Source organism: Podarcis vaucheri (genome assembly GCF_965113315.1).
Source record: "Podarcis vaucheri genome assembly, chromosome: 9".
Taxonomy (NCBI): Eukaryota; Metazoa; Chordata; class Lepidosauria; order Squamata; family Lacertidae; genus Podarcis; species Podarcis vaucheri.
In genome coordinates this window covers 76531037-76555566 of record NC_138767.1, presented here as the reverse complement: position 1 = coordinate 76555566, position 24530 = coordinate 76531037, and the positions used below count along the sequence as shown (strand labels likewise).

At 48.2% G+C, this 24530-nt stretch overlaps 2 protein-coding genes across 2 annotated transcripts in view; both read right to left on the bottom strand.

Moving 5' to 3' along the window:
- LOC309540211 (elongation factor 2-like) overlaps window positions 1–24395 on the bottom strand; it is a 51214-nt gene extending 26819 nt beyond the window's left edge. The window contains exons 1-2 of the mRNA XM_082236833.1: window positions 24113–24395; window positions 22179–22263 (exon numbers count right to left, since the gene is read on the bottom strand). Of these exons, the coding sequence (XP_082092959.1) occupies window positions 22179–22263; window positions 24113–24370 (343 nt within the window). The 5' untranslated portion in view covers window positions 24371–24395. The remainder of the gene's footprint in view (window positions 1–22178; window positions 22264–24112) is intronic.
- Window positions 4960–8666, bottom strand: LOC309540212 (elongation factor 2-like). Its single transcript, XM_082236835.1, has 4 exons — window positions 8384–8666; window positions 6666–6848; window positions 6428–6560; window positions 4960–5763 (listed from the first exon to the last, which is right to left on the bottom strand). Exons 1-4 carry the CDS (start codon window positions 8639–8641, stop codon window positions 5570–5572), a joined length of 768 nt encoding a protein of 255 aa, XP_082092961.1. The 5' UTR covers window positions 8642–8666; the 3' UTR covers window positions 4960–5569.
- Window positions 24396–24530: the final 135 nt, after the last annotated feature.

The window sequence follows — 24530 nt, the reverse complement described above, 5'->3', positions numbered from 1 at the left end:
GGGGTGGGGAAAGGGGAGAGAGAGATGTTTTGCTCCCTATCCCTCCGGACATGGATATGAGAGCCCTGCCAACATCTCAAAGGCATCCCAGGGAGGAAGCTTGTCTTCTCCTGCTCCAGAGGCCCTCAGGACCTGAAGCCCTGGCTTCAAGCGACCAGGAAGGAGAGTCCGACTCCAGGAAGAACTTTCTGACAGCAAGAGCTGTTTGATAGTGAGAGGAAATCCCTCAGAAGGTGATATACTCTCCTTCCTTGGAGGTTTTCAGCAGAGCTTGGGGCGGCCATCTGCCATGGGTTCTTGAGCTGAGATTCCGGCATTGCAGGGTGTTGGACTAGAGCGTGTTACTTCCAGGTTTCGACGCTCATGCATACGCCGACGCTCAAAATGATGTCACGCGCATGCGCAGAAAGGCGAAAAGCGACGCATGTGTGTGTACGCAGATGTGCCGTCGCTAGTTACATTCGCTTCTGGATGCGAATGGGGCTCCGGAACGGATCCCGTTGGCATGGTGAGATACCACTGTACTGTAGCATATATTCAACACAAAAAACCAGCGGCAATTTGTTTTTGACAAAGGACAGCTGGACATATAAAGGGCCCTGTCAGGGAACTGACATCGGAGCGAGAGGCGAAGAGGAGGCTCCCAGATGATGCTGGCGAAGGACCCAGCAGCAGGGGGAGAAACAGCTCAGTAGAGGGGGAAGCCAATCAGCGCAACACCAGGGATGAAGGGGGGCAGATGGGGAAATTGGAGAGAGGGCTCCAGGACTCTTCACTGGACATCAGTGAGGAGAGCCCAGGTCCTCCGCTACCCACGCCTTCCCTGCGCAGAAGACTCCCGCGCAGTGAGAGGAGGAGGAGAAGACTGGGTGTCAAACAACTTTTATGTTGGAAGAGGTTCAAGAAACGCCCACTGACGGATTCTGCCAGTGACTGAGGCAGCCACCATGAGAAGGGGCTGTGCAGTCAGAAAGGTTTAACAAGGCAAATTAACTGAGAAAGGCACCAGCTTACGCATGAGTAACTCATACCTATTACAGGCCCCATTACCTTCAGTAGCTTCGGGCCTCATAAATCCTAAATCTGGCCCTGCGTCAGACGTTTGGCTTCCAAAGAACGTTTGCAAACCAGAACACTCATTCCGGGGTTGCAGTATTTGGGGACCGGAATGCAAGGCGTTTGAGATCCAAGGTATAACTGTATGTTCTTTTAAATATTTTTTTTTCTCTGTGAAAAAGACCCTGATGTTGGGAAAGATGGAGGGCGCAAGGAGAAGGGGACGACAGAGGACGAGATGGTGGGACAGTGTTCTCGAAGCTACTAACATGAGTTTGACCAAACTGCGGGAGGCAGTGGAAGACAGGAGTGCCTGGCGTGCTCTGGTCCAGGGGGTCACGAAGAGTCGGACACGACTAAGCGACTCAACAACAACAACCATGTCTGGTCTTCAACATGAAGTTTCAGATTGAGCGTAGCAATTTCGAAGAGACGTTTTATTAACAAGCGAACACCCATTTATGTACAACATCCATCAATGAACTTCTCTAACAGAACAAGCTAACTGACAGCCAGGCAGTGGCATAGCGTGGGTTGTCAGCACTCGGGGCAAGGCAAGTAATTTGCGCCCCGTAACCCGTGGATTTGCGCCCCCTAACCCTAACCCCCAGATGTTGCGCCCGGCCCCCCCTGCACCCCCCACGCTACACCACTACAGCCAGGCTCTTTAAAGTCTGTTCAGCTTAAAGATACAGTACTGTGGCTGTGCAACAGGAGAGGGGGAAAGGAATGGAAATGGGTTGTGATCTGGGTTCAAGGGAGAGTTGAGAAAAGCAAGGAGGGGTCAAGGGAGAAAATGGGGTGCGAAGGTTGTTTTTTGTTGTTTCAAAAATGGAGAGAGCAAGTTGGAATGGGAATGGGGTTCTTACAGGTGCAGACGATGGCTCCATAATTGTCAAGGCTGGGTTCAGATGCAGGTTGAGACACAAGAAGCAGAGCCTGTCAGTGCAAGTGATTCTTTGTTCAAGAAAACAGCATACAGAGTCGGACATGACTAAACAAAAACAAGTCACCATGTTCCCTAAAGCGGTGGGGGTCAGCTTGTCGAGACCTTACAACCAGCCTCTGACTTCCCAAGCTGGAAAATGGGACCGATGTCTGCATTTCTGCTTACAGTTTACACTTAATGTAGAGGGGGAGGAAAGCGGGGGGGGGGGATGCACTGGCATCCCTTGGGTTTCAGACAGTACGTGGGTAAAGGTATTTTAATTTCACCATCTGCAGTGATCATGGAGCTCAAGAAAGTAAAATCTCTCACTTCCTCCATTTCTTCCTCCATTTCTTCCCTTTCTATTTGCCAGGAGGTGATGGGCCCAGTGGCCATGATCTTCGTTTTTTGAATGTTGAGCTTCAGACCATAGTTTTTTGACCCGTGCTAGATAGCAAACACAGATCGCAAGGGACGGGTCGATTGTTCCTTTTTGCTTGGAGCAGTGTGTTCCCGGTGCCCATCAGCTGGTAAAATGCAGGGTTGGGACTGGCAATACACAACGCCCTTTGTGCAGCCAGCAGTTGGGAGCCCTCCATAAGGAATTTTGACAGGTGGAGAAAACTCACGTGTACATGATGCCATGCGATTGACCTGTGGGTTGCCCCACAGAGCCAGTCCGCCCACTCGGTGGGGTCAGGTAGTAAAGATCTGGACCCCAAAGCCCAAACGATTCCCCACCTGAATATATCTAACATGAGCCTCCCCAAACACAAACTTCAGGCTGAGTCTACCCTAAGAGCCATTAGGCTGGCAGGTACTAGCAGGTTAGACGCGGGTGGCGCTGTGGGTTAAACCACAGAGCCTAGGACTTGCCGATCAGGCCGGCGGCTGAAATCCCCGCAATGGGGTGAGCTCCCGTTGCTCGGTCCCTGCTCCTGCCAACCTAGCAGTTCGAAAGCACGCCAGTGCAAGTAGATAAATAGGTACCGCTCCGGCAGGAAGGGAAACGGCGTTTCCGTGCGCTGCTCTGGTTCGCCAGAAGCGGCTTAGTCCTGCTGGCCACATGACCCGGAAGCTGTACGCCGGCTCCCTCGGCCAATAAAGCGAGATGAGCGCCGCAAGCCCAGAGTCGGCCACGACTGGACCTAATGGTCAGGGGCCCCTTTACCTTTGCTTTTTACCAGCAGGCCAGACTGCGTGACCTCAATGCTTGTAGATATCAGGCTGTCTCAAAAGACAATGGAGTGCACCTCCAGGGGTGAAATCAAACTACTGTGTTAGCAATACCCAAGTAACAACCGCAGGGCGTAAGCCTGGGCAGCGAATATGGGGGTCCTGCGCTGCCTAGATGACAAGACCCGCTGATGGGGTCCAAAGGAAAGCAGAGCAAGACACCTGGGTGCAGGTGTTGCCAGTGTACAAGCACCACCCAACCATTTTAGGGAATCCATTTAGGATTTGGGCACTTTACTCCTTAACCCTTTCTTTTCCCCAAGGTATCTTCGCACGGCATGGGAGGTTTAGGATCCTTTTTTCCTTTTCCTTCCCAGGTTAATAAGCCCCATCTGGCCATACCATGATTAGTGATTAAGACAAATGACAATTTGATAGAAGAAATTTAAAGAATATTTAACTAAATATTGTGATATAAGGGATTTAGAAAATTCTTGGAAGTAACAAATAGGCTTAGGGGCAGAATAATAGGTGGTAGTAAATATTAAGGATTTGAATATTAATAAAAGAGATGATAGTAAATGAAACGAGTGAATATTATTAGAAATATGAATTTGGAGAACTACTATACAGGGGTTATAATTAAATTCAGTTAGATGGGATTTGAGGAAGTCAGGTATCAATGTAACGAGAATTAGAGATTTGAAGAATTCTGTTTTTTGTTTTTCTTTTCTTGGTGTGTGTTTTGTAATATTTTCTTTTTTTCTGCGATATGTGGAAACGAATAAAAAATGGCAATTTGTTTCCCATTTTCCCCAATCACACATTCAGTTGCACATTTGTTTTTTCGGGGTGGGGCGTTTGCTTGTTTGTTAAAAGTTCTAATGAAAATTTCTCCCATTATCCAGATTTTCATATGCAATTTTGCTCATACACACATTATGCAAGCAATTTCCTGTAATATACAGTAATGCAGTTTTCTGCCGTTCATTTCCATGTCCACTTTAGCCTAATTTAGACATTTCGGCATACGCTGGGCTGGATTTGCTAAATTCAGAGAAGTGTGACTTTTTGTTTTGGTTTGCCTATTGTTTCAAGAAACATGAAACAAGCCCACTTATTTATTCAGTGAAGTGTATATACATCTTAATTATCGCAAAGGTATCATTCGCTCAATCACTACTGGTCTTTATTCATGTCTGTGAGAGTCCCCAGGCGACTTATTTTGATTGCTTGCAAACAGGTTAGATTATGTCTATTCCTCATGGAGCCTGTTTGCAAGGGAAGAGGGGGTGGTTACAAGTTAATGAGCACTCATCCTGATTTGCTTGCTGGGACTTTGCGAAAACCATCCTGTGTGTTTTTGACCAGCTATTCACAAAAATTAAACCCAGAGGCCTTCAGCCACTAATGCTCTACAGTCTTCAAATCTATTGTCTTTTGAAAAGACCAACCCTGGGTCGTATGACAGTAACCTACGCCAAAATCAGGGAGCTGTGAAGATTCAAGTCAAAGACCACTCATCTTTTTGAGGCCTGTGGGCATTATCTGCCGAACCAGATAAACTGTTGTGGGCACCACAAACTGCAGCCTGGTCTATGGGCTACAGCTGAATGCTTGCCGCACGCCTCATTGCAACAGCGCTGTAGGCGCCAGCGAAGGACTGTGTGCACACATACAACCCCAGTTTTCTAAATAAAACTGCTTTCGTACAGCACAGATGGAGCTCCCCCCTTGCTTCCAAGTGTGTGGGGCTCAGGTCTCAACAGCTGTTAAAGACATCCAACACAACAGCCAGCCTCGTCTTATTAAATTTATTATTCCAGTGGTACTAATACATTGATTTGCACAAGGACACCCATTTAGCAGAGAGGCTGCTTTTGCCCAACTAGAAAAGCCTCCCCCCCCTTTTCTCTCCCAATCCTAAAAGAAAATTCCTCCAGACTGCCCCCCTCCTCCCCATCGAATCCAGTATTTGAGTATGGAATGAAATTTCACGCACCCTTTTCTTTTCAGAAGTTTGCCTGTCCTCCCCAATCTGCAAACCAAGGGAGGAAAAACCCCCCTTCACTTGGCTCTGAACGTCAAATAAATATGGAGACGGGCAACGTTTCAGTTGCATCAAATGGAAATGTATTTTTGGAAGTTATAATGGCACTGGGTGAGCGGCCCCGCTGGTTCGTGTGCAGACGGCTTGGAACCTCTAAGGCTGAATGCAGACACGGCTCTTTTTAAAATCTGCCCCGAGACGGAAGATCAAGCAAGGAAGTGGCCCAATGCCTTTTGCAAGACACCTGCAGCACTGATGTTATTATGCAAGTTAAATTTGGAGTCCCACAACATACATTTTTAAATTTATTCTTTTACATCTGGTGTTGCATTTTTAATTCAGCTTGGTTGATTGGTTTTTTACAATTTGTCCAGGAAGTTATCTAGTGCCGGAATGCCCTCCTTCAGCCCTTTGCGCTTGCGGGTCTCAGCGACCACCTGGCAGGGGCGGCTGGTGTTGTCGAACGGGTCTCCGGGCAGGATCTGCCAGTGGTCGAACACACACCGGGGGAAAGCCTGGCCACCTGTGTTGGATCTCAAGTCAGCAGTGAAGCCTGTGAAGAGAGAGGGAGAGAGAGAAGAGTTTCTACTATAAGCAAACAAAACTGTAAGACAGAAATACAGGTGTTCAAGTTTACCCACACACCCCACAACCAGCTAAAAGCAGCATCTTAGCTAAAAGCAGCATCCTGGAGGCATCTACCTTAATAAATAATATTAGTAATAATTTATTAATTTATACCCCACCCATCTGGCTGAGTTTCCCCAGCCACTGTAGGCGGCTCTCAACAAAATATTAAAAGCACAAGAAAACATCAAACATTGAAAACTTCCCTAAACAGGGTTGCCTTCAGATGTCTTCTAAAAGTTTATTTCCTTGACATCTGATAGGAAGACGTTCCACGGGGAGGGCGCCACTACCGAGAAGGCCCTCAGAGCTGGGCCTCAGTGTCCAAGCTGAACCATGGGGGTAGAGATGTTCCTTCAGGTATAACGGGCCATTTAGGGCTTTTAAAGGTCATTCCCAAACTTTGAATTGTGCTCAGAAATGTACTTAAGAGGAACAGAAGTCTGCTACCAGGGCAAGACCTGCTCAACTTTGTAGCAGCCATCTCAGATTAGCCTGGGAGACAACCTCTGATCGATCCTTCACACCTCCAGCTGCTGACAAAGGTTACCTGGAAGATGCAAGTGCAAGTGATAAAAGCTGACACTTACCAAAGGACTCGTTGACAGGGAGATAGGCCTTGACCACAAACATGGGGGTGCCGGCCACCTGGGACTCTTCAAAGACGTGCCCCCGCTTCCTGTTCAGCACGCCATAGATGCCACCCACAACCTGTTCTGGGCACTGGAAGGGGAAGAAAGTGGGTATACGTTACAGCACTGCACAGAGTCAAGCCAGTGGGCTGCCGGCGCCGCCTCTTAAGAACACAGCCTGCCTCCCGTTACCCACCTGGATCTCCACCAGGTAGATGGGCTCCATGAGGCGGGGCTGAGCCATCAACACGCAGGCATAGAGGCACCTTCTGGCCGTGGGAATGATTTGGCCACCTCCGCGGTGGATGGCGTCCGCGTGCAGGGTCACGTCGTGCACGTCAAAGCGGATGGCGCGCATGTTTTCCTCGCAAAGGGCACCCTGGAGAAAAGAGAGAGGTTGAGGGTGGGAGAGAAAATCATTTTCCAGTTTGCATTCAACCCAACTTTTCTGTCCTTCCTCTCTGAAGCAGGCAACGTAGTTTTTTTTTAAAAAAAAGCAATTAAGCACTCTGCCATAGCAGCCAAGAAGCAAAGGCAGGGCCAATGCTTCCTTCAGCTCACGGTCAGCCTTCTTCCTGCAAACTGTCAGAGCCAGGAGGAGGAGGAGGAGTTGCCCAGGGGGACCAGAGGATGGGAAGAGCGTGATCTACTAAGGGGCAGAGAATCGGAGTCTAGATATGATGGAGAGCAACAACAACTGAGAAAGGATAGGCATAATATTTTACAAGGATGGGAAGGAACATCATGGACAGAATAACTGTCACACACAGGAGGTTTACGGTAACATGTCAATACGAATAGATGTCGTTAGTACTGCAGTTGTTGTAAGAGGGATTGTTATTTTAACTGGAGTGTAATTGAGATGGGTAAGATTTTGGAACGCAGAAATAAAGCAAATAATCAAACCATCAATTCTAGCACATGGGAGGCCACCTAAGTTATTTAATTTGGCATCTGAATAATTGGAATTAGCAATTGTATATAATTTGGTATTGCTATAATGAGGCCATTACAGGGTTATTGTAATTGAAAACTAATGATGATTATTATATATAAAAAGAGAGAATTGGAGACTAGAAACAGGGGAGATGCAAATGATGATTATTATATATAAAAAGAGAGAATTGGAGACTAGAAACAGGGGAGATGCAAATATCCGTTGATTCCCTTTCCATCCCTGCCCTACAGTACAGTCGTCCCATGGAATCGGAAGGGATCCCAGAGGTCATCTTGTCCTCTTGCAATGCAGGAATCTTTCCCCCCATGTGGGACCAGAACTTATGACCCTGAGATTGAAAGCCTCATCCTCTACCATCTCCCCACTGCCCATGGCAGCTCCTCCTGAGGAAGAGGTAGTGTGTGGGGGGACGGACAGAGCACCTAGCAGGAGGAAGGGGAATTCGGAGACGACACCCCCACCCCCCTCGATCAAGGAGGAGAAACGCAGGCCAAGCAACCCCCAGCAAGGAAAAGTGAGCACCTGAAAAGGACGCCCCATCGCAACTCAGGGGGAGGGGGCAAGAGGAAATCACATACGAGGCTGATTCAACTTCCTAAAGCTGGAACACAGCCTTGAGGGGCTGATGTGACAAAGCGCTCAAAAGTTACAGAGAACCAGGCAGAGGGCCTGTGGAACGCCCTCCCACCAGATGTCAAAGAGGAAAACAACTGCCAGACTTTTAGAAGACATCTGAAGGCAGCCCTGTTTAGGGAAGCTTTTAATGTTTGACGGACTATTGTATTTTAATATTTTGTTGGAAGCTGCCCAGAACGGCTGGGGAAACCCAGCCAGATGAGCGGGGTGCAAGTAATAAATTATTATTTGGAAACTGCAGCAAGTCTCGGCTCCGTTCCAAGAAGGCAGGACGCAGACAGCCCACCGCCCTGCAATGAGGGGCGCCCACTCTTGCTTACCTCCTTCGTGGCCCACTGGAAGCCTGCCACAACGCTGTCCTTGATCTCGTTGAGGTACTGCACCCCCTTGGTGATGGCCGTCAGGATGTTGGGGCCAGTGCCGTCCGGGCCGAAGCACCAGATCTTGCGGGCCTCGGCCGCGTCCCACTCGCACTTCTCAGCCAGGTAACGGGCCCGTGTTTTCAGCTCCTGGCAGGCGGAGACGTCTCCTTTGTCGATGTCCTCGGCCAGGCCGCCGGGGAAGGGGCGGGCTTTCATGTACAGGCGGTTGCATACACAACGTGGCCTGTGGGAGAAGAAGACTCACTTTAGCTCAGGTCTGTGTTACGATATGGATGCAATGCGGCAGCGAGCTGCAGCTGGCTGGAAAGCAAAACATGATGGGAATGTTGGGATTGTACCGTGGGAACAAAGGGACAGTCTATTCACAGTGCGGAGCACTGGATTTAGCTCAGAGTGTAATTTGACCTGTACAGGAAGTACAGGAGGTGGAGTTTGTCTCTCTGCTGTTGGTGTTTGAAGAAAGCAGACGTGTTTCTCTGTAACGCTGCAAAGACAGAAATAAAGGCATGTAAATACATTTCTGTCTATCTCTTTCCCCTGCCTGGGGGCAGGGAAGAGTGGTGTGTTCTTCTCACGCTTGAGGAGGATCGCCGATCGTGACCTAGCCTGGATCCTGCCAGAGAATGCAGACAGGGAGGTCAACTGGGATTCAAGCCGGGTGCCTGGAGAGTGGCCAGTTTCTCCTGATAAGGCTTGATTTCCTAACAGTCTGTCCTCCTTGCCCAAACCTTGAGCACTGCATTCCTTATCAGCTATAGTTCCGCCTTATCCATTTCTGTGATTTGATACCAGCTCTCATAGGAACGCCTTGGTTTTAAGTATGAGAGTTCGTCTGGAAGTCTGGAGCAGGGTGTTCTCTGTGCAAATCCTCCCTTCGTCCTCTTACCTGTATTACTTGCGGGGAGGGGGTTTCGGCAGCAGCCTCAGCGGTGCAGGAGCCATACCCTGCAAGAAAGAAGGAATCCCTGAATGTGTGAATGGTCTGTCACTGACCAAACAACCAGGGACGGGCTTCAAGAAGCCGTTGCAGGAAGTCAAGTCCCAGGTGAGCAGAGGGCTCTTGGGTTCGAATCCTGTTTCTGGCGAGGGGCGTACTGATGGGGGCAGGGGGGCGGGCTGCCCCAGGTGCTATCCTGAAGGGGGGTGACATTCTGACGCGCCCCCCAAACCCGCAAATCGCGAGCGGCAAAGCATAGAGCGGCACAGCAATGAAATCCCCCTGTCCCCTTACCTGTGAGGCGAGAGGCCGTTGTCTCGGCTCCAGGCCCTCCCGGGACGCGGCGGCTCCCAAGCTGAGCCTTCTCCTCGCTGCAATACAAAGGGAGACATCAGCCGGCGCCTGGCTCCCAGCCATGCAAGCCCCAGTCTGGGACAGGAGGGTGGGGACCTGGGAAGGGGGCATATTCTCCTACCTGATCTTATTAACTGCCCCACCCTGAACTCCTCCGTGCGGGCATCTGGGCTCCATCCCGACCGGTCTGCCACAGAGGCAGCAGCCATAGTCTCCCCCGCCTCCGGAATCACTCGGGTGGCGTTCTTAATGGGGGGAAACCTTGGCTGCTGCTTCTGCGCCAGGAACGGCTGGGAAGGAGCCATTCCCGCACGGGGAACGGAGGGAGGGTGAGGCAGGCGAGAATCGGGAACAGCTGGGAACCGCCAATATGCTCTGTCGATCTTCACCCCGGGAGCAGGCACTGAAGCCTCGTTCTTGCCAGCCTCTCGCCTAAGAAAGAAACAAGCTCTGTTATTCTGATTCCTTGGAGGAGTTCCAGATAAATATATATATAATATTGCTTATTGTTGTTGTTGTTTAGGCGTTTAGTCGTGTCCGACTCTTCGTGACCCCATGGACCAGAGCACGCCAGGCACTCCTGTCTTCCACTGCCTCCCACAGTTTGGTCAGACTCATGTTTGTAGCTTCGAGAACACTGTCCCACCATCTCGTCCTCTGCCGTTCCCTCCTCCTTGTGCCCTCCATCTTTCCCAACATCAGGGTCTTTTCCAGGGAGTCTTCTCTTCTCATGAGGTGGCCAAAGTCTTGGAGCCTCAGCTTCAGGATCTGTCCTTCCAGTGAGCACTCAGGGCTGATTTTCTTCAGAATGGAGAGGTTTGATCTTCTTGCAGTCCATGGGACTCTCAAGAGTCTCCTCCAGCACCATAATTCAAAAGCATCGATTCTTTGGCGATCAGCCTTCTCTATGGTCCAGCTCTCACTTCCATACATCACTACTGGGAAAACCATGGCTTTTACTATACGGACATTTGTTGGCAAGGTGATGTCTCTGCTTTTTAAGATGTTGTCTAGGTTTGCCATCGCCTTTCTCCCAAGAAGCAGGTGTCGTTTAATTTTGTGACTGCTGTCACCATCTGCAGTGATCATGCAGCCCAAGAAAGTAAAATCTCTCACTGCCTCCATTTCTTTCCCTTCTACTTGCCAGGCGGTGATGGGACCAGTGGCCATGATCTTAGTCTTTTTTATGTTGAGCTTCAGACCATATTTTGCGCTCTCCTCTTTCACCCTCATTAAAAGGTTCTTTAATTCCTCCTCACTTTCTGCCATCGAGGTTGTGTCATCTGCATATCTGAGGTTGTTGATGTTTCTTATTATCATCTATATATTTATATATCTATATATTTATAATATTTCTTATTGTCATCTATATATTTAGACATATCTATGAGCCAATTTTGTGCCCCACCCCTCACCTGCGCCCCTGGCGGAGGCCCATCTCACCACCCCCTAGCTAGGGCCCTGCTTGGACCACAGAGAAACCCTCTCCATAAAACTACAGGGATCTCTAAAATAGGGTCTTCCTCCTCCACCCCCATGATCCCTGGGAAACACTTCCCCGGCCACACAAAGTCACAACATACCTCCGGATGTTCCTGGGTTTTCCTGCACCGCTGGGCTGCTGCTCCTTCCCCAAACCACGGCCCTGCAAAAGAAGAAGGACACTGTACTCTCTAGGGGGGCAGAACTAGCACCCCTGGCAGGCTGCCCATGCCCACGTCGCCACAGGCTGCCAGCCTGCTCCTGCCTGGGCGCCTGACCCCTGGCTTGGAAGGAGGGGAGCAAGGGGCTGGGGCGAGACGGGACTGCAACCCCCCAACCCAGCCCTGTTTCACTCAGGTCAGCGCCACGACCTCCCTGCACATGTGGGGAATGGATTCCCCACGGAATTAACCTACCACAATTAATGAGTGTTAGAATGGCGCCGGTTCTATAAATTAAGGGGTTTACAGCTGTAAAGATTAAGATTGAAAAGAAGAAAGGAGGTTATAAATTTGAGAAGATTGAGAGTAAGAATTTGTTGGGGGAAAAGTTTGAAATTAGAATGCAGTAAGGGGAGGTATGGGGGAGTCTGGGAAATAAGTTATATGGAAATAAGGATTTGAAATTATACATGTTTTTGGTCTGTTTTGTGTTTGTTTGTGTTGTTTTGTTTGTTAAATTTTTTTTGTGAAATTTGAATAAATTTTTTTTAAAAAAGGAATTGCTGAAACAAATAACAGAAGTGGAATACAAAAAGGGAGGTGTGAGGAGGTCGTTGAAATAAGTGGATGAAAGATAAGATATTGAAATTGTTTGATGTGTTTTAAACGGTTTTTGCTTTGTTTTGTTAGTTTAGTGTTAGTGTTATATAGTGTCTTTGTATTGTATTGTGTTGTCTTTCTTTCTTTCTTTCTTTTTGGGTTTAAATTGTTGGAAAAGTAATAAATATTATTTTTTTTTTTTAAAAAAGGAATTAACCTACCACAATCTCGAGAGGTGGTGCCCCTCCAGCCTCCCTCAGGTTCGGGCGCCTCAGGAGCCTTTTATTTCCTAGGAGACAGAAAGGAAAATAAAAAACAGAGGAAGAGGTTACAGGTGGGAAGACTTATAACACCTTATAGAAATGACACCAAAGAAGGATGTTCTTCTCATTATAGGGGATTGGAATGCTAAATTAGGGAGTCAAGAAATAAAAGGAACAAGTGGCAAGTTTGGCCTTGGAGTTCAAAATGAAGCAGGGCAAAGGCTAATAGAGTTCTGCCAAGAGAACAAGCTGGTCATCGCAAACACTCTTTTCCAAGAACACAAGAGACGACTCTACACATGGACATCACCAGATGGGCAGCATCGAAATCAGATTGATTATATTCTCTGCAGCCAAAGATGGAGAAGCTCTATACAGTCAGCAAAAACAAGACCTGGAGCTGACTGTGGCTCAGATCATCGGCTTCTTATAGCAAAATTCAAGCTTAAACTGAAGAAAGTAGGAAAAACCACTGGGGCGGTTAGATACAATCAAAATCAAATCCCTTATGAATACACAGGGGAAATGAGGAACAGGTTTAAGGATTTAGATTTGGTGGACAGAGTGCCTGAAGAACTATGGATGGAGGCTCGCAACATTATACAGGAGGCAGCAACTAAAACCATCCCAATGAAAAGGAAATGCAAGAAAACAAAGTGGCTGTCCAACGAAGCCTTACAAATAGCAGGGGAGAGAAGGCAAGCAAAATGCGAGGGAGATAGTGAAAGATACAGGAAATTGAATGCAGATTTCCAAAAAATAGCAAGGAGAGACAAGAAGGCCTTCTTAAATGAGCAATGCAAAGAAATAGAGGAAAACAATAGAATGGAAAAAAACAGAGATCTGTTCAAGAAACTGGAGATATGAAAGGAACATTTCGCTCAAAGATTACCATAATAAAAGACAAAAGTGGAAAGGACCTAACAGAAGCAGAAGACATCAAAAAGAGGTGGCAAGAATACACAGAGGAATTATACCAGAAAGATATGGATGTCTCATACACCCCAGGTAGTGTGGTTGCTGACCTTGAGCCAGACATCCTGGAGAGTGAAGTCAAATGGGCCTTAGAAAGCACTGCTAATAACAAGGCCAGTGGAAGTGATGATATTCCAGCTGAACTATTTAAATTTTTAAACGATGATGCTGTTAAGGTGCTACACTCAATATGCCAGCAAGTTTGGAAAACTCAGCAGTGGCCAGAGGATTGGAGAAGATCAGTCTACATCCCAATCCCAAAGAAGGGCAGTGCCAAAGAATGCTCCAACTAGCGCACAATTGCACTCATTTCACACACTAGCAAGGTTATGCTTAAAATTCTACAAGACAGGCTTAAGCAGTATGTGGACCGAGAACGAAAACAAAAAAACATCCCAATGAAAAGGAAATGCAAGAAGGGGGAGAAATGGAGGCAGTGAGAGATTTTACTTTCTTGGGTTCCATGATCACTGCAGATGGTGACAGCAGTCACGAAATTAAAAGACGCCTGCTTCTTGGGAGAAAAGCAATGACAAACCTGGACAGCATCTTAAAAAGCAGAGACATCACCTTGCCAACAAAGGTCCGTATAGTTCAAGCTATGGTTTTCCCAGCAGTGATGAACGGAAGTGAGAGCTGGACCATAAAGAAGGCTGATCGCCAAAGAATGGATGCTTTTGAATTATGGTGCTGGAAGGAGACTCTTGAGGGTCCCATGGAGTGCAAGAAGATCAAACCTCTCCATTCTGAAGGAAATTAGCCCTGAGTGCTCACTGGAAGGACAGATCCTGAAACTGAGGCTGCAAGACTTTGGCCACCTCAGGAGAAGAGAAGACTCCCTGGAAAAGACCCTGATGTTGGGAAAAATGGAGGGCACAAGGAGAAGGGGATGGAAGAGGACGAGATGGTTGGACACTGTTCTCGAAGCTACCAGCATGAGTCTGACCAAACTGCGGGAGGCAGTGGAAGACAGGAGTGCCTGGCATGCTCTGGTCCAGGGGGGTCATGAAGAGGCGGACACGACTAAACAACAACAAGTTGCTTTGGGAGACGATAATCAGGCATAGCCCAGTTCTGTGAAGCTTGGAGGGGGTGTGTGTGAGGCATCTGGGCTTTAGCAGCACAGTGGTGGCTCGGGTTAAGAACTTAATTCGTTCTGGAGGTCTGTTCTTAACCTGAAACTGTTCTTAACCTGAGGTACCACTTTTGCTAATGGGGCCTTCCGCTGCCGCCGCGCCGCCAGAGCACGATTTCTGTCCTCATCCTGAAGCAAAGTTCTTAACCTGAGGTACAATTTCTGTACAAGCCAAGCCCTGGCTCCATGGCTCACCTGAATCAAAAGAATCTTCTCGCTTCCAAGTCTGGAGAGAGCCTTTTCTTGCTGCGTTAAACAGCCACATTCTCGGAGAAATGATGGCTGTGTGCAGCTCAGCTTCAGCCCCCCCTCGTGCCGCCTTCTAGAACCCACCGCTCTCAACCGCCTCTCACCTGCCCCCCTTTCAAACTGCTTTTAAAAGCCTCCTTCCATCTTCCATCTCCACCAGAATTCCACTCTCTCTCTCTCTCTTCCCCCTCCCTCCCTGCTTTGGAATTGTAATAGCATCACCTCACAATAATAATATTGCCACTCATCTCCTCTAGGCCTCTTACCTGGAGAATCCATCTTTCTCTACAAATCTCTCACCATCATCTGACAGGCATCCCCCTTGCAGGGCATTATCAGGCTTGCTTGCAAAGCAGCACTTTGTGACATAGGCTGGCAAACAGGGGCCAGGCTGCTGGGTTGTCTGGTAGCTGAATGAAGAAAAATAAAACTAGGGGCGTCAAAGTGTGCTGGGATGAGGCCACTGTGGATCAGGCCAGAGGGGGCTGGTGGGGGTGTGTGGTTGTGCCTCCCTTTCTTCTACATCTTGCTCCCCCGCCCGTTCCTTCTGGTGCTCGAAAGAATCAGAGCATGGCAGAGTTGGAAGGGGTGCCAAGGGGCATCTAGTCCAACCCCCGGCAGTGCAAGGATCCTGCCCACAGCCAGCCCCTGGCTGGACTCCACACTCCCACCACCTTCTTCCCAGCCGGATGCACAGACCCCTTGCCCTTCTGCATGGGGTGGGGAAAGGGGAGAGAGAGATGTTTTGCTCCCTGTCCCTCCGGACATGGATATGAGAGCCCTGCCAATATATCAAGGGCGTCACAGGGAGGAAGCTTGTCTTCTCCTGCTCCAGAGGCCCTCAGGACCTGAAGCCCTGGCTTCAAGCGACCAGGAAGGAGAGTCCGACTCCAGGAAGAACTTTCTGACAGCAAGAGCTGTTTGACAGTGAGAGGAAATCCCTCAGAAGGTGATAGACTCTCCTTCCTTGGAGGTTTTCAGCAGAGCTTGGGGCGGCCATCTGCCATGGGTTCGCAGGGTGTTGGACTAGAGCGTGTTACTTCCAGGTTTCGACGCTCATGCATACGCCGACGCTCAAAATGATGTCACGCGCATGCGCAGAAAGGCAAAAACGACGTGTGTGTGTGTACGCAGATGTGCCGTCGCTAGTTACGTTCGCTTCTGGATGCGAATGGGGCTCTGGAACGGATCCCGTTCGCATGGTGAGATACAGTGGTGCCTCGCAAGACGAAATTAATTCGTTCCGCAAGTCTCTTCGTCTTGCGGTTTTTTCGTCTTGCGATGCACGGTTTCCCATAGGAATGCATTGAAAATCAATTAATGCGTTCCTAGGGAAACCGCCTTCAGACCAGGTCCGGGGACAGTCTGTCCCCGGACCTCTTCTGAAGGCTGGGGGGGGGAGACAAGGGCTTTTCTTTCCACCCCCAGCATTTAAAAAAACCCCGGGACAGCGGAGGACTTCTCCGCTGTCCGGGCGATCTTAAAATGCTGGCGGGCGGCATTTTAAAATCGCCCCGGACAGCAGAGGACTTCTCCGCTGTCCGGGGCGATTTAAAAGCCCCTGAGAAGGCAGGCAGGGGGGACAAAGACTTTGGCCCCCCGCCAGCCTTCAGAAGAGGTCCTGGACCTCTTCTGAAGGCGGGCGGGGGGCCAAAGTCTTTGCTCCCCCCGCCTGCCTTCAAAAGGTGTCCCCGCTGCGGCGGGAGGTGTCCCCTGCCCCCCCGCCCGGCTTCGGAGCACCGGGAGAAGCCATCTCCCCGCAGCCCCTTGCTGCAAAAGACGTCGGGGGAAGCGGGGAAGCGAAGCGCTTCGCTTCCCCGCTTCCCCCGGACGTATTTTGCAGCAAGGGGCTGCAGGGAGATTGCTATCTCCCCGCAGCCCCTTGCTTCAAAAGAGAAGACCCGCTGTCCCCGGGGCAAGCTTCATTTTGCGAAGCAAGCCCATAGGGAAATTCGTCTTGCGAGGGAACTCGAAAACGAAAAAACCTTTCGTTTTGCGAGTTTTTCGTCTCGCGAGGCGTTCGTCTTGCGGGGTAGCACTGTACCACTGTACTGTAGCATATATTCAACACCAAAAACAGCGGCAATTTGTTTTTGACAAAGGACAGCTGGACATATAAATGCCCCCATTACCTTCAGTAGCTTCGGGCCTCATCAATCCTAAATCTGGCCCTGCGTCGGACGTTTGGCTTCCAAATAATGTTTGCAAACCAGAACACTCATTCTGGGGTTGCAGTATTTGGGGACCGGAATGCAAGGCGTTTGAGATCCAAGGTATAACTGTATGTTCTTTTAAATATTTTTTTTTCTCCGTGAGAAAGACCCTGATGTTGGGAAAGATGGAGGGCACAAGGAGAAGGGGATGACAGAGGACGAGATGGTGGGACAGTGTTCTCGAAGCTACCAGCATGAGTCTGACCAAACTGCGGGAGGCAGTGGAAGACAGGAGGGCCTGGCGTGCTCTGGTCCAGGGGGTCACGAAGAGTCGGACACGACTAAGCGACTCAACAACAACAACCATGTCTGGTCTTCAACATGAAGTTTCAGATTGAGTGTAGCAATTTTGAAGAGACGTTTTATTAACAAGCGAACACCCATTTATGTACAACATCCATCAATGAACTTAACCTTCTCTAACAGAACAAGCTAACTGACAGCCAGGCTCTTTAGAGTCTATTTAGCTTAAAGATACAGTACTGTGTGTGGAAGAGGACTGGAAGAAATTTAAGGATTATTTGCAAAAGTATTGTAAGCTGTATGAATGTTAGAATGATGCAGGATATAAAGATAATGTGGCATTAGTGATATACTTGAAAGGAGTATGCAAAATTGGTTTAAAAGAATAAAAGTAAAATTGGAATAATATTATGTCAAGCTAAAAAAAATAGATAATAAAAGGGAAAAATTGGAGACACAATAGTTGAAGGGTATAACATAAAATAAGATTTGAAAAAAGGTGAAATATTGCTGAATAAGATTTTGTAAATGGGAACACAGAAAAGGGAGATGTGAGGGAGTCAAAAAAGAGGGTTATGGAAACAACATTTAAGAAAGTGAATATTCTCTTTTTATCTATGCTTTTTCTTATGTCTTTTTTTCCTTTTTTTCTTTTCCTTTATGTGTTTAATGTTTGTATTTTTTGTATTGTATTTTTTGTCATTTTGTATTCTCTCTGTTTTTTATTGTGAAAACTTAATAAAACATTTATTAAAAAAAAGATACAGTACTGTGGCTGTGCAACAGGAGAGGGGGGAAAGGAATGGAAATGGGTTGTGATCTGGGTTCAAGGGAGAGTTGAGAAAAGCAAGGAGGGGTCAAGGAGAAAATGGGGTGCGAAGGTTGTTTTTTGTTGTTGTTGCAAAAATGGAGAGAGCAAGTTGGCATGGGAATGGGGTTGAAGAACAGGTGCAGACGATGGCTCCATAATTGTCAAGGCTGGGTTCAGATGCAGGTTGAGACACAAGAAGCAGAGCCTGTCAGTGCAACTGATTCTTGGTTCAAGAAAACAGCATACAGAGTCGGACATGACTAAACAAAAACAAGTCACCATGTTCCCTAAAGCGGTGGGGGTCAGCCTGTCCAGACCTTACAACCAACCTCTGACTTCCCAAGCTGGAAAATGGGACCGACGTCCGCATTTCTGCTTACAGTTTACACTTAATGTAGAGGGGGAGGAAAGCGGGGGGGGGGGGGATGCACTGGCATCCCTTGGGTTTCAGACAGTACGTGGGTAAAGGTATTTTAATTTCACCATCTGCAGTGATCATGGAGCCCAAGAAAGTAAAATCTCTCACTGCCTCCATTTCTTCCCCTTCTATTTGCCAGGAGGTGATGGGACCAGTGGCCATGATCTTCGTTTTTTTGATGTTGAGCTTCAGACCATAGTTTTTTGACCCGTGCTAGATAGCAAACACAGATCGCAAGGGACGGGTCGATTGTTCCTTTTTGCTTGGAGCAGTGTGTTCCCGGTGCCCATCAGCTGGTAAAATGCAGGGTTGGGACTGGCAATACACAACGCCCTTTGTGCAGCCAGCTGTTGGGAGCCCTCCATAAGGAATTTTGACAGGTGGAGAAAACTCACGTGTACATGATGCCATGCGATTTGACCTGTGGGTTGCCCCACACAGCCAGTCCGCCCACTTGGTGGGGTCAGGTAGTAAAGATCCGGACCCCAAAGCCCAAACGATTCCCCACCTGAATATATCTAACATGAGCCTCCCCAAACACAAACTTCAGGCTGAGTCTACCTTAAGAGCCATTAGGCTGACAGGTACCAGCAGGTCAGATGCGGGTGGCGCTGTGGGTTAAACCACAGAGCCTAGGACTTGCCAATCAGGTCGGCGGTTGAAATCCCCGCAATGGGGTGAGCTCCCGTTGCTCGGTCCCTGCTCCTGCCAACCTAGCAGTTCAAAAGGACACCAGTGCAAGTAGATAAATAGGTACCGCTCCGGCAGGAAGGGAAACGGCGTTTCCGTGCGCTGCTCTGGTTCGCCAGAAGCGGCTTAGTCCTGCTGGCCACATGACCCAGAAGCTGTACGCCGGCTCCCTTGGCCGATAAAGTGAGATGAGCGCCGCAAGCCCAGAGTCGGCCACGACTGGACCTAATGGTCAGGGGTCCCTTTACCTTTGCTTTTTACCAGCAGGCCAGACTGCGTGACCTCAATGCTTGTAGATATCAGGCTGTCTCAAAAGACAATGGAGTGCACTTCCAGGGGTGAAATCAAACTACTGTGTTAGCAACACCCAAGTAACAACCGCAGGGCGTAAGCCTGGGCAGCGAATATGGGGGTCCTGCACTGCCTAGATGACAAGACCCGCTGATGGGGTCCAAAGGAAAGCAGAGCAAGACACCTGGATGCAGGTGTTGCCAGTGTACAAGCACCACCCAACCATTTTAGGGAATCCATTTAGGATTTGTGCACTTTACTCCTTAACCCTTTCTTTTCCCCAAGGTATCTTCGCAAGGCATGGGAGGTTTAGGATCAGTTTCCCTTATCTTCCCAGGTTAATAAGCCCTATCTGGCCATACCATGATTAGTGATTAAGACAAATGACAATGTGATAGAAGAAATTTAAAGAATATTTAGCTAAATATTGTGATATAAGGGAATTAGAAAATTCTTGGAAGTAACAGGCTTAGGGGCAGAATAAGAATAGGTGGTAGTAAATATTAAGGATTTGAATATTAATAAAAGAGATGAAGATAGTAAATGAAAGGAGTGAATATTATTAGAAATACGAATTTAGAGAACTACTATACAGGGGTTATAATGAAATTCAGTTAGAGGGGATTTGAGGAAGTCAGGTATCAATGTAACGAGAATTAGAGATTTGAAGAATTCTGTTTTGTGTTTTTCTTTTCTTGGTGTGTGCTTTGTAATATTTTCTTTTTTTCTGTGATATGTGGAAACAAATAGGAAATGGCAATTTGTTTCCCATTTTTCCCAATCACACATTCAGTTGCACATTTGTTTTTTCGGGGTGGGGCGTTTGCTTGTTTGTTAAAAGTTCTAATGAAAATTTCTCCCAATATCCAGATTTTCATATGCAATTTTGCTCATACACACATTATGCAAGCAATTTCCTGTAATATACAGTAATGCAGTTTTCTGCCGTTCATTTCAATGTCCACTTTAGCCTAATTTAGACGTTTCGGCATACACTGGGCTGGATTTGCTAAATTCAGAGAAGTGTGACTTTTTGTTTTGGTTTGCCTATTGTTTCAGGAAACATGAAACAAGTCCACTTATTTATTCAGTGAAGTGTATATACATCTTAATTATCGCAAAGGTATCATTCGCTCAATTACTACTGGTCTTTATTCATGTCTGTGAGAGTCCCCAGGCGACTTATTTTGATTGCTTGCAAACAGGTTAGATTATATCTATTCCTCATGGAGCCAGCTGTTTGCAAGGGAAGAGGGGGTGGTTACAAGTTAATGAGCACTCATCCTGATTTGCTTGCTGGGACTTTGCGAAAACCATCCTGTGTGTTTTTGACCAGCTATTCACAAAAATTAAACCCAGAGGCCTTCAGCCGCTAATGCTCTACAGTCTTCAAATCTATTGTCTTTTGAAAAGACCAACCCTGGGTCGTATGACAGCAACCTACGCCAAAATCAGGGAGCTGTGAAGCTTCAAGTCAAGGACCACTCATCTTTTTGAGGCCTGTGGGCATTATCTGCCGAACCAGATAAACTGTTGTGGGCACCACAAACTGCAGCCTGGTCTATGGGCTACAGCTGAATGCTTGCCGCACGCCTCATTGCAACAGCCCTGTAGGCGCCAGCGAAGGACTGTGTGCACACATACAACCCCAGTTTTCTAAATAAAACTGCTTTCGTACAGCACAGATGGAGCTCCCCCCTTGCTTCCAAGTGTGTGGGGCTCAGGTCTCAACAGCTGTTAAAGACATCCAACACAACAGCCAGCCTCGTCTTATTAAATTTATTATTCCAGTGGTACTAATACATTGATTTGCACAAGGACACCCATTTAGCAGAGAGGCTGCTTTTGCCCAACTAGAAAAGCCTCCCCCCCCCTTTTCTCTCCCAATCCTAAAAGAAAATTCCTCCAGACTGCCCCCCTCCTCCCCATCGAATCCAGTATTTGAGTATGGAATGAAATTTCACGCACCCTTTTCTTTTCGGAAGTTTGCCTGTCCTCCCCAATCTGCAAACCAAGGGAGGAAAAAACCCCCTTTCACTTGGCTCTGAGCGTCAAATAAATATGGAGACGGGCAACGTTTCAGTTGCATCAAATGGAAATGTATTTTTGGAAGTTATAATGGCACTGGGTGAGCGGCCCCGCTAGTTCGTGTGCAGACGGCCTGGAACCTCTAAGGCTGAATGCAGACACGGCTCTTTTTAAAATCTGCCCCGAGACGGAAGATCAAGCAAGGAAGTGGCCCAATGCCTTTTGCAAGACACCTGCAGCACTGATGTTATTATGCAAGTTAAATTTGGAGTCCCACAACATACATTTTTAAATTTATTCTTTTACATCTGGTGTTGCATTTTAAATTCAGCTTGGTTGATTGGTTTTTACAATTTGTCCAGGAAGTTATCTAGTGCGGGAATGCCCTCCTTCAGCCCTTTGCGCTTGCGGGTCTCAGCGACCACCTGGCAGGGGCGGCTGGTGTTGTCGAACGGGTCTCCGGGCAGGATCTGCCAGTGGTCGAACACACACTGGGGGAAAGCCTGGCCCCCTGTGTTGGATCTCAAGTCAGCAGTGAAGCCTGTGAAGAGAGAGGGAGAGAGAAGAGTTTATACTCTAAGCAAACAAAACTGTAAGACAGAAATACGGGTGTTCCAAGTTTACCCACACATCCCACAACCAGCTCATTGTCTTAGCTAAAAGCAGCATCCTGGAGGCATCTACCTTAATAAATAATATTAGTAATGATTTATTAATTTATACCCCACCCATCTGGCTGAGTTTCCCCAGCCACTGTAGGCGGCTCTCAACAAAATATTAAAAGCACAAGAAAACATCAAACATTGAAAACTTCCCTAAACAGGGTTGCCTTCATAAGCCCGATCTGGCCATACCTTCTGGCCGTGGGAATGATTTGGCCACCTCCGCGGTGGATGGCGTCCGCGTGCAGGGTCACGTCGTGCACGTCAAAGCGGACGGCGCGCATGTTTTCCTCGCAAAGGGCACCCTGGAGAAAAGAGAGAGGTTGAGGGTGGGAGAGAAAATCATTTTCCAGTTTGCATTCAACCCAACTTTGCTGTCCTTCCTCTCTGAAGCAGGAAACATAGTTTTTTTTTTTTTTAAAAAAAAGCAATTAAGCACTCTGCCATAGCAGCCAAGAAGAGGAGTCGACGCCCAGGGGGACCAGAGGATGGGAAGAGCGTGATCTACTAAGGGGCGGAGAATCGGAGTCTAGATATGATGGAGAGCAGCAACAACTGAGAAAGGATAGGCATAATATTTTACAAGGATGGGAAGGAACATCATGGACAGAATAACTGTCACACACAGGAGGTTTAAGGTAACATGTCAATACGAATAGATGTCGTTAGTACTGCAGTTGTTGTAAGAGGGATTGTTATTTTAACTGGAGTGTAATTGAGATGGGCAAGATTTTGGAACGCAGAAATAAAGCAAATAATCAAACCATCGATTCTAGCACATGGGAGGCCACCTATTTAATTTGGCATCTGAATAATTGGAATTAGCAATTGTATATAATTTGGCATTGCTATAACGAGGCAATTACCGGGTTATTGAAATTGAAAACTAATGATGATTATTATATATAAAAAGAGAGAATTGGAGACTAGAAACAGGGGAGATGCAAATATCCGTTGATTCCCTTTCCATCCCTGCCCCGCAGTACAGTCGTCCCATGGAATCGGAAGGGATCCCAGAGGTCATCTTCTCCTCTTGCAATGCAGGAATCTTTCCCCCTATGTGAGACCAGAACTCATGACCCTGAGGTTGAAAGCCTCATCCTCTACCATCTCCCCACTGCCCATGGCAGCTCCTCCTGAGGAAGAGGTAGTGTGTGTGTGCTGGGCAGTACTGGTCAAAGGCCTGGAAACGATGCCTTATGAGGAACGGCTAAGGGAGCTGGGCATGTTTAGCCTGGAGAAGAGGAGGTTAAGGGGTGATATGATAGCCATGTTCAAATATATAAAAGGAGGTCACCTAGAGGAGGGAGAAAGGTTGTTTTCTGCTGCTCCAGAGAAGCGGACACGGAGCAATGGATCCAAACTACAAGAAAGAAGATTCCACCTAAACATTAGGAAGAACTTCCTGACAGTAAGAGCTGTTCGACAGTGGAATTTGCTGCCAAGGAGTGTGGTGGAGTCTCCTGCTTTGGAGGTCTTTAAGCAGAGGCTTGACAACCATATGTCAGGAGTGCTCTGATGGTGTTTCCTGCTTGGCAGGGGGTTGGACTCGATGGCCCTTGCGGTCTCTTCCAACTCTATGATTCTATGATTCTATTCTATGATTCTAACCCATGCCCTCAGAGGGGGAATGGACAGAGCACCTAGCAGGAGGAAGGGGAATTCGGAGACGACACCCCCACCCCCCTCGATCAAGGAGGAGAATCGCAGGCCAAGCAACCCCCAGCAAGGAAAAGTGAACACCTGAAAAGGACGCCCCATCGCAACTCAGGGGGAGGGCCAAGAGGAAATCACATACGAGGCTGATTCAACTTCCTAAAGCTGGAACACAGCCTTGAGGGGCTGATGTGACAAAGCACTCAAAAGCTACAGGGAACCAGGCAGAGGGCCTGTGGAACGCCCTCCCACCAGATGTCAAAGAGGAAAACAACTGCCAGACTTTTAGAAGACATCTGAAGGCAGCCCTGTTTAGGGAAGCTTTTAATGTTTGACAGACTATTGTATTTTACTATTTTGTTGGAAACCCAGCCAGATGAGCAGGGTGCAAGTAATAAATTATTATTCGGAAACTGCAGCAAGTCTCTGCTCCGTTCCAAGAAGGCAGGACGCAGACAGCCCACCGCCCTGCGATGAGGGGCGCCCACTCTTGCTTACCTTCTTCGTGGCCCACTGGAAGCCTGCCACAACGCTGTCCTTGATCTCGTTGAGGTACTGCACCCCCTTGGTGATGTCCGTCAGGATGTTGGGGCCAGTGCCGTCCGGGCCGAAGCACCAGATCTTGCGGGCCTCGGCCACGTCACACTCATACTTCTCGGCCAGGTAACGGGCCCGTGTTTTCAGCTCCTGGCGGGCGGAGATGTCGCCTTTGTCGATGTCCTCGGCCAGGCCGCCGGGGAAGGGGTGGGCTTTCATGTACAGGCGGTTGCATACACGACGTGGCCTGTGGGAGAAGAAGACTCACTTTAGCTCAGGTCTGTGTTACGATATGGATGCAATGCGGCAGCGAGCTGCAGCTGGCTGGAAAGCAAAACATGATGGGAATGTTGGGATTGTACCGTGGGAACAAAGGGAC